The 9,811-nt window shown below is 50.3% G+C and overlaps 2 protein-coding genes across 2 annotated transcripts; one reads left to right on the forward strand and one right to left on the reverse strand.

Annotated features, from left to right (window-relative positions):
* Positions 1 to 2,744: 2,744 nt before the first annotated feature.
* On the reverse strand, positions 2,745 to 4,087 carry LOC141026229 (uncharacterized). Its single transcript, XM_073502223.1, has 2 exons — positions 3,383 to 4,087; positions 2,745 to 3,302 (listed from the first exon to the last, which is right to left on the reverse strand). Exons 1-2 carry the CDS (start codon positions 4,085 to 4,087, stop codon positions 2,745 to 2,747), a joined length of 1,263 nt encoding a protein of 420 aa, XP_073358324.1.
* A 3,479-nt stretch (positions 4,088 to 7,566) lies between these two features.
* Positions 7,567 to 9,064, forward strand: LOC109762189 (protein FAR1-RELATED SEQUENCE 5-like). Its single transcript, XM_020321010.3, has 2 exons — positions 7,567 to 8,033; positions 8,149 to 9,064. The coding sequence occupies exons 1-2, from the start codon at positions 7,567 to 7,569 to the stop codon at positions 9,062 to 9,064; spliced, it is 1,383 nt and encodes a 460-aa protein (XP_020176599.3).
* Positions 9,065 to 9,811: the final 747 nt, after the last annotated feature.

A 9,811-nucleotide genomic window follows, 5' to 3' on the forward strand; every position in this document is an offset into this window, starting at 1 on the left:
AATATGTTTTGTGCGTTGATGCTGTACCGGATTGGAGGCAAGGTATGACGCACTGACGTTGTCACAGTATATGAGAGTCGCTCGGGACGGTGGACGTCGAAGCTCATGAAGCAACTGTCGGAGCCAGCAGGACTCGGCAACGCAGTTTGCCACACCGTGATATTCAGCCTCGGCACTGGATCTGGAGACTGTAGGCTGGCGTTTAGAGGACCAAGAGATCAAGTTCTGCCCGAGAAAGACGCAAAACCCGGAAGTAGACTGGCGCCTGTCTGGGCAACCGGCCCAGTCGGCATCGGTATAAGCAAGAAGATCCAAGGAGGAAGACCGATAGAACTGGAGACCGTAGTGAGAAGTGTCGCGGAGGTAGCCGAGAATGCGTTTGACTAAAAGCATGTGGGACTCCCGTGGTTCATGCATGAAGAGGCAAATTTGTTGGATGGCGTAGGAGATGTCCGGGCGAGTGAGAGTGAGGTATTGGAGGGCACCGGCGATGCTCCGGTAGGCAGTGGGATTGGTGAGTGGTGGACTAGCGCTAGTGGATAGTTTAGACGTGGTGTCTATGGGGGTGGACATGGGTTTGCAGTTCAACATTTTGGCGCGTTCGAGAAGCTCAAGCGTGTACTGTTGCTGATTCAAGTACAAGCCGGCTATGTTGGGTGTCACATTGATGCCAAGGAAATGGTGGAGATCACCCAAGTCAGACATGGAGAACTCCCGCTTGAGAGAGTTGATGACGAAGGTGAGAGTGGTAGGTGTGCTAGCGGTCAAAATGATGTCGTCCACGTATACCAATAAGTAGGCAATGGAGGATCCATGAGTGAGAATGAACAAGGAGGAGTCACTTTTGGAGGCATGAAAACCAAGTGTGAGGAGAAAAGTTTGAAAGCGATGAAACCACGTACGGGGAGCCTGCTTAAGGCCATAGAGGGACTTACGAAGGAGGCAAACGTGATCCGGATGAGAGGGGTGCAGGAAGCCAGCCGGTTGGGCACAATATACAGTCTCCTTGAGATCTCCATGAAGAAATGCATTTTTCACATCAAGTTGATGTATTGACCAGGAGCTGGACACGGCGATGCTCAAGACCACTCGGATGGTGGCCGGTTTGACCACCGGGCCGAATGTTTCCCCGTAGTCCACACCCTCCTTTTGTGTGAACCCGCGAACGACCCATCGCGCCTTGTAGCGAGCCAATGTACCGTCAGTGTTGAACTTGTGGCGAAATATCCATTTGCCCGTGACCACGTTGACACCTGCAGGTTTGGTAACCAAAGACCAAGTCAAATTCTTCATTAGAGCATTAAATTCGTCACGCATTGCTTGTAGCCAGTTGGCGTCTTTGAGGGCGGAGTGGTATGTGGGGGGAATGGGTGAGATGGAAGAAGAAGTGGCATCGGCTAGGAATAAGCGCCGGGGTTGGCAGAAACCGGTTTTGGCTCGTGTTCGCATTTTATGTGAGTTAACAGGTGGTGCAACAGGCAGTGCACGAGGCGGGAGTGGGAGGGGCGTTGCATGGGCGGGCACGGAAAGCGAGGGAGATTTGGTGGGGCTCTGGGCAGGAGAATCGGTAGTGGGTGCGGGATCCGGAGTGGATGTGGTGGCAGACGCGGCAGGCGAGCGATCCGAGGCGGATGGCGGGCCAGGCGCGGGATCCGGAGGTGATGGGGGGTGGGAGCCACGCAGGGGAGACCGAGGCAGGTGGGGCTGGCCGTTGGACGGGGGACGCGTTATGGTGGGGGCGGAGCGGTCGGGTGGGTGGGTTGGCGGGATTGGTGGAGACCGAATCCGGCCGGGGTGGTCGGGCGGGTGGGGTCCGTCCGAGGTAGGTGGGTCGTTGGGATCGGGGAAAGGGCGGATCTGCAGTGGGATTCGGCCGGGATTTTCTGTGGCGGGGGAGGGGGAGGGCGCAGGTGTAGCTGGCTCGTATGGAAAGGTGGACTCGTCGAAAATAACGTGACGAGACACAATAACGCGTCGAGATGAGAGGTCGTAGCATCGATAGCCTTTGTGCTCAAGGGGATAACCGAGAAAAACACACCGTGTAGAGCGGGGAGCAAGCTTATGGGGGGCCGTGGCGTATATAGGTTAGGGAAGCAAAGGCAACCGAAGATGCGTAAATGATCATAGGTCGGGTGTATGCCATGGAGGAGAAAGTATGGGGTGGAGTGGTGAACGGCACGAGATGGTCGACGATTAAGGAGGTATGTGGCGGTGTGGAGTGCTTCAACCCAAAATGGGGGTGGCAAGCTGGCTTGGATGAGAAGGGTACGAACAATGTCGTTAGTGGTTCGGAGAAGGCGCTCGGCTTTACCATTTTGTGGAGAGGTGTGTGGGCAGGAAAAGCGATAGACAATGCCATTTGTGGAGAAGAAGGAACGAAGGGAGGAGTTGAGGAATTCGCCGCCGTTATCGCATTGTAGAGCTTTGATGATGATGTTGTATTGGGTTTTGACGTAAGAGAAGAAGCGTTGGAGCGTGGTGGACGTGTCGGATTTGTTACGTAGCGGAAAGGACCACGAAAAATGGGAGAAATCATCAAGTATGATCAAGTAATATTGGTAGCCAGAAAAACTCACGACGGGAGTTCCACAAGTCACAATGTATTAACTCGAAGGGTGTATAAGTGCGACTAGTAGAAGTGGGAAAAGAAAGACGTGGTTGTCGCCCAAGTTGACATGCACTACATGGGCGGATGAGGGTTTATTACAAGGGACAAGAAAATCATGTGCTAACGAGCTAAGAGACTAAGCACTAGGGTGGCCGAGCCGACGATGCCACACATCACCGGAAGAAGCTTGGGCGGAGAAAGCAGCACGCCACGTCTTGTTATTGCTGATGAAATGGTAGAGGTCGCCGGAGCTAATGGAGATCATGATGACTTTCCTGGTGCGAAGGTCCTTCACAAGACAACCAAACGGGTAAAACTCTATAGAGCAAGAATTATCTTTGGTAAATTGACGAACAGAGATGAGACTAGTGGTGACATTAGGGGAGAAAAGGATGTTGCGTAAATGGAAGTTATGTGGTGAGAGAGTAGTGGAGCCGATGGAGTGGATGAGCATGTGGGAGCCGTTGCCTACAACAATGCTTGACAAATTATGCTTTAAGGAAGAAGACGAGGTGGTGAGGTTACCAGAGTTGCCAGTCACGTGGTTGGAGGCGCCACTGTCGAGGTACCACTCGTTGGGCGCAGCGCCGTAGTTGGGGAAGCCTTGGGCGCTGTAGGCGGCGTTCAACATGGCGAGATGATCCCATGAAGGTTGGGGCGGCTGGTACGACGTCGGAGCGGAGTAGGGTTGGTACTGCATGGGGTAGGCCTGGGGTAGGCCTGGGCATGGGAGCCAGGCCGGGGACCGAGGATGCCTGCGGCGTATGGAGGGACCCAGCCAGGACGAGGCGGCGGCAGGGCCATCCCATAAGGAGCGAAGAAGCCCGTGTACGTAGAGAAGGGTAGGGCGGCGCCGCGGCCGCGCCCACGTCCACGTCCACGGCCGCGTCCGCGACCGCGCTCACCACGATCACCGCCATCAGGTTGACGCGAGTTGTAGCCGTGCCCATTGGACTGGTCGTGGCCGCGATCATTGGAGCGCTCTTGGGGACGATCGCCACGATCACCGGAGCGAGAGCTGGAGCCGTTGGCCCCGGAGGGACCGCCCGGGGGAGCACCACTCCCGTGGACCGCGAGGACAGTGGCGCCTGCCTCGGCGGCGCGCTGGGCGAGGTTCTCCTCGGCGAGTTTGACCCGCGAGAAGACCGTCTCGAATGGCGGCAGAGGGACGGTGTCACCCAAGACGACGCGGATGTTGTCGAGGCGTTGGTCGAGGCCGTGGAGAAACTGGGTGGTGAGGTCGACCTCGGTGACCGCGTGATCGATGTCGGCGAGGCCGGCGGTGAGCAGCTTCATGCGGCGCGCGTACTCGTCCACCGAGAGATCCCCCTGTTTGAGGTTGCGATACTGCCTGTTCAGCATCATGTACTGGGCGGCACGATTGGAGAGGAAGTAGTCGCGGATCCGTGTCCAGAGCGCGTGGGTGTTGGTGGCGCCGATCACATGATCAACGAGAGTGTCCGCGAGGGTGGAATACATCCAGAGAACGACATGAGTGTCGAGTTCGAGGTACTGGGCGTCAGCGTTGGGGGGAGGGTGCTCTCGTACTTATCTTGAGCCATCAGTCAGATTGAATGCAGCGCCCTGCCGCTATCACTTTTGCAGGAGGGGAATTACATGGATTTGAATGCAATTTGGAATTAACAAAAGAGGTAAGTGACGCCGTAGCGGACGAGAACCATGAGGAAGGAAGTCTTCCACTTGTGGTAGTTGTGTTTGGCAGGATTGAGAAGAAATTTTATGTGGTTCGAGATGTGATCTTGGAAGATGGGGTGTTTGGCAGGGGGCGCTGGCGGCGGGGGACAGAGGAGGAGAAGATGGGGGCGAACTGGAATCCGGTGTGGGGGGAGGTACCGGAGAAGGAGGAGGGGAGAGTGCCGAAGACGAACGGAGTCGCCATGGCGGGGCCGGTGGCCGGAGTGGTGCCGAAGGTGGAGCTGGGGGAGGAGGCGAAGCTGGTTGCCGCGGAGGAGGAGGAGCCGTAGGTGTCGTCCATGGCGAGGACCTGGTGTCAGATACCAAGTAGAATAGTGGATTGATTATCTCACACACATTACACCATGGTACAACAGGTTTACATAGAGGAGAAGCCCGGAGAGGTAGGCACGCAGGCCTGGGCTACGGTTCAGATCCTAGAAACTAGGGCTGGACGTGCTAGACGTGCCAGACTGTTACAACACAAGAATTACATGTTAACAATAAGCGCAAAGAAGAACATGCTGTTGGAAAATATTAACGGAAAGGTGCGATGGCACCTGGGAGTCCCGGCACCCTCCTATCTCGTCCATCCCACTGGCAATAAGATTGGAGCCAGATGCTGACAATTTGCAGCAGCAGCGTAATTAGGCAGACTTTTGTCAAGAAGACAAACCACGACAAGAGGAGGAGCATGCAGAACTAGGTTTGGCAGGGCTAGGCTGTTCAAAATATGTACATTGTTTGTCAGGATGTTTGTCTGCCGGATGCTCTCTCTCCATTGTTGCACATGCATGCACAATCTCTCTCTCCTCTCACGCCTTCTCCCAGCTCTCTCTCCTGACACTCTCTCCTTCTCTCACCTGCATGCACACTTGCAGGTTCTCTCTCACTTCATTAGAAAAAGCGTTCTCTCTCTCCACCTTATTCATTCGTTCCGGTAAGGGTGTATTTGTTTGGGCTCTTTTTAGTGGCTTCTGGCCCGAAAAAGCTGCAGCCCAAACAAACATCCATTTTTCGAGCCGGCTCCAACGAGCCCTGGGTCGGGGCGCTCCGAAATTTAGGTCCGAAAGCCGCAGCTGCCATTTCGGGCTTTTCGCAGTAGAAGCTGGCTCCAAATACACAAAAGATAAGGGGCAGCGATCTGCGCCGGCGCACCGGCCCAACTGTTGGGCCGGTCGAGGCCCAGCCGTCCGATGCGGTTAGCGTGAACCGTTAGATCTGCGCGCGAGTGTGTACCAAACCAACCGTTGCAGCAAAAAAAGAACAGTTTTGTTGCAACCGTTGTACGAATAGCCACAACGAGAAAAACAGGGGAGCTGGATCCCCCGCGTCTGCCCGTCCCCGATCCGCGGCGGCGGCGGCCGGATCCGCCAGTTTTAAGTTCCCCACGGCCGAATCATGTCGAGGAGGGGCTCCCCCATCTATCAAGCGGCCTTGGAATTGCTTCAATCATGTCTTACATCCGTAATGACCTCCTTGCCTCCATGGATTTGGGCTCGAGCTCCGCTGCCGTTCATGGCCGAAATCCCCTGAGGCGGCAAGGCCCTGGTGGTAGTGGACCGGTGTTGCAACGGTACTACAACCCTGATGTGGTCTTCCAAGATGCAGCACGGCATGGCCGGGATGAAATTGATCTGGTATGAATTCCAATTGCAAATCGTAGATCCTTTTGTTCACAAAAAAATGTTGCAACCTTTGATTTCAATTGATGAGCGTGAGATTAAAAAGAGATGTTCTCAACATACTTGTGTTTGATTTTTGTGTAATGTTTCTGAGATGTTGTCAATTAATGCAAGCATCTTCCTGTTGTCTGCTAGTAAAATGTTACAAGTATGTGTTGCACTTGCTACATGCGTCTTGCTGGATGTTGCATGCTACATCCTAAAATGCTGCATGCAGGAATTGTTTTGGAATTGTGATTGACATGCTGCGTCCACTTTTTTTGTTCACGCTTTTTGCGTGTTTTTTCAGGCAGCAAAAAAATGACTTGGGTGCTGATTTTGTTGCAGAATGTTGCTGTGGAGCCATCAATTTTCCTTGATGATGATATGCAAAATGTTCCGCACGAAGAAGAAAATGATGGAATTGATCTGAATGGTACTTCGGGAAATGATAGTGACGATTCGTTGCATCTGAACACGGATGGTGTAGCTCCAAATCATGGCAATGCCCGTGTGGCTAGTGACAATGCCAATGGAAATGCTGCAACACTTGTTGACGAACCAGATGAAGAAATATCATCACAGCCAGTTGTCCCTTTTCTTGGAATGGTTGTTGACAATGTTGAAGAAGCTCAGCGTGTTTACAATGAATATGCCTCGAAGATGGGCTTTGGAACTCGCATTGTGACATGAAAGCATAGTAGGAAAAATAGCTCGGAGCATAAGCGCATTCTAATCTATAGAGTTTTTGAGTGCGTACACTCACGGAAAAATCCTTCAAAGAATGTTGGTGGTAGCATTTCTGACGGGGCTGCAACAAATCAGTGTGAAGATGTTGATATGAGCTATTCCAGTAACAAAAAATCTGCAAGCAAACAAGCTGGCATCTATATGGATGTGAGTGACAAGAGGATAAGAAACCGGTTGGAGCGGTATGATTGCAAGGCTCGTATGGGTGTTAACCTCAAAAACGGTAGCTGGGTTGTGACAGTTTTTGAGGCCGATCACACACACCAGCTGATTTTGCAAAGGGGGCGTCGGAGATTTTGCCGCTCTCACAGAAAGATCCCGGATGCAGACATGCAGTACATCACTTCACTGCACTATCGCAACATATCAACGGCTAATATGATGGGCTTGCTTGGAGATGCACCGTGTTGCGATCCAAGGAGTTTGCCGTACGTGAAGACTGATGTGACAAATGCAAGAGCAAAGCTGCGAAGGGGCCTGTCGGAGCGTGATTTGGAGCTGACAATCGAGTACTTTGAGAGAAGACAAGTGGAGAATCCCAACTTCTTTTTCTCGAAGCTAGAAGAAGATGGAGCTGTTAGGGCGCTTTTCTGGGTTGATGGGAGAACAAGGGCCTTGTATCCAAAGTACAAAGATTGTGTGTTTTTCGACACCACATTCTGCACAAATCGCTACAACTTGCCCTTTGCTCCGATTGTTGGCATTAACGACCACACACATACTATTTGCTTGGGGTGCGCTTTGTTGCCTGATGAGACCATCGAAACTTTCAAGTGGGTCTTCGAGCAATAGATGTTGGCAATGAATAATGAGCATCCGTTGAACATTATGACTGATCAAGGCCAGGCAATGGCTAAAGCCATCTCAATGGTATTTCCAGATTCAACACACAGATGTTGCAAGTGGCACGTCTTCCGGGTTGCAAGGACGAAACTAGGGAAGATGCTGGGCAAGGATGAGCCCTTTGCTAAAGCATTCTATGGTTGCATCAATGATTCAGATACCGTTGAGGAGTTTGAAGAACGGTGGAAGCAGATGGTTGAGTCATTTGGTGTGGCTGATAAGAAACACCTCAAGAACATGTGGGACAGCAGGGAGATGTGGGCTCCTATGTACTTTAGGAATAAGTTCTTCCCATTCACAGGAACAACCGGGCGGTCCGAGGGCCTGAATTCCTACTTCAAGACTTTAAATCATCATGGAGACTCGGTTTGGACATTTGTCCAGCAGTTTGAGCTTTGCCAGGAGCTAATGCTTGATCGTGAAGACAATGCTGGCTTCATCAATGAAGCGACGAGGCCGCCACTCTGGGGAAAGTAAGTCCAAAGTCATGTAGCATTTTTTTTAGTTTTCCAGTACAGTGGGGTTGCAGCATTTCTTTGAAACATATGTAGCAATTCTTATTGATGTTGGAAGCTTTTTTGTTTGCAGTTACAACATTGAAAAGCAAGCTGCAGATTTCTATACCAGAGAGGTATTTTCCAAGTTTCAAAAAATGTTGGCTAAATCAACAGGCTATGGTCTACAATATCAGCTGCAAGGGTTACACGGTGTCGTCTGGTTTCGCATTGTTGCAAATTATGGCGTCAACCCTAAAGTGTACGCGGTGCGTGTTGCCCCTAAAGACCAGACATACATGTGCACCTGCAACATGTTTGAGATGTGTGGGCTGATCTGCCCACATATCATCCGTGTCATGGTGCACCTGAACGTGCAAACGATACCTGCGACTTACATGCTTCCAAGATGGTCTAAGAGAGCAACCGACCTTGCGCCTGAACCGGGCGATGGGCATAGAGCTATGCATTTCGGCGTCCCCACGACAAACACCCTAAAGTTTAACTCTCTATGCCGGAAGTTTGGGAAACTCGCTTCTGATGCATGCTTCAATGATGAAGCTTATAGTTTTGTCTCTGGGCTAATTGATCAGGGTAGTGTTGGGGTTGCTGCAATAAAAGTTAGAGCAACTGATGGGGTTGCAGGAGACGAAGAAGCCCAAGGTCATGCAGAAAATGCACAAGTCTCAGGGGGTCCAAGTATAGGTCGGCGGGATCCACCCCCCGTAGGACTGCGGAACCCACCAAAGTCAGCAAAGAAAGGGAGGCCAAAAGAGAAAGAGAAGCGCAGGAAGCCACTAATTGAGATTCGAGAAGATGAAATGAAGAAGAAAGCAAAGAAGGACGCAGCGAAAACGAAGAAAGCTCCAAAGCCAAGGGAAAAGAAGACTACATGCAAATATTGTGAATATGAAGATCACAACATGAAGGATTGCCAACTCCTTGCAGCTTTTCTTGCTGCGAGTGTGAGCGTGAAAGCTCCGGGCGTCGAAACAATCCTTACACTTTAGGATATTTTCATGAGGGAAAAATGATGAATTGCCTTGTAACACCCCATGACTTATGATAAAAAGTTGTGTTGACTAGCTGTGAATGTTTGTTTTGTGGGATTGCAACATATTACTACATGCGTGGTTTGAAAAAAAGCAGAATGTTCCTTTTTACAAGAGTTGATTTAAAATAATTCTTATTGTTATATGTTTGTGAGAGCTTACTTTTTGTAGTATGATGGTGCCAAAATTTGTAGAATTTTGTTGTAAAAAAAGCAGAATGTGGGTTTTTCCTTATATTTTTTTTAGAATAGTACTCAATGGTTGTTGTAACCACAGCTTGATTCATGTTTATAATGAACATGTTTTAAGCTTTTGAAAAGCATGGGGTAAGCTTTTTGAAAACATGGTTGAAGCTTCTGTAAACAAGGTTGCAGCTTTTAGGAAACATGTTTGAAGCTTTTGAAAAACATGATTGAAGATTTTGGAAAACATGGTTGAAACTTTTTCAAAATATGGTTGAAACTTTTTCAAAATATGGTTGCAGCTTTTAGGAAACATGGTTGAAGCTTTTTAAAACATGGTTGTAGCAAAATAACAAGTTTGAAAAGGAAAAATCCTTGAATGATTTAAAGTGTTGATTTAGCTGTACAGCAAAAGTTGGGAAAGGAAGCTTATTTACATTATGCTTCCAGCAAAAATATTGTAGGGATGTAGCTAATTTGCAGGTAAAAATGTATATTTTGGCTCTGCAACAAATCTAACAGA

Source organism: Aegilops tauschii, chromosome 6, assembly GCF_002575655.3.
Source record: "Aegilops tauschii subsp. strangulata cultivar AL8/78 chromosome 6, Aet v6.0, whole genome shotgun sequence".
NCBI classification, from domain to species: Eukaryota; Viridiplantae; Streptophyta; class Magnoliopsida; order Poales; family Poaceae; genus Aegilops; species Aegilops tauschii.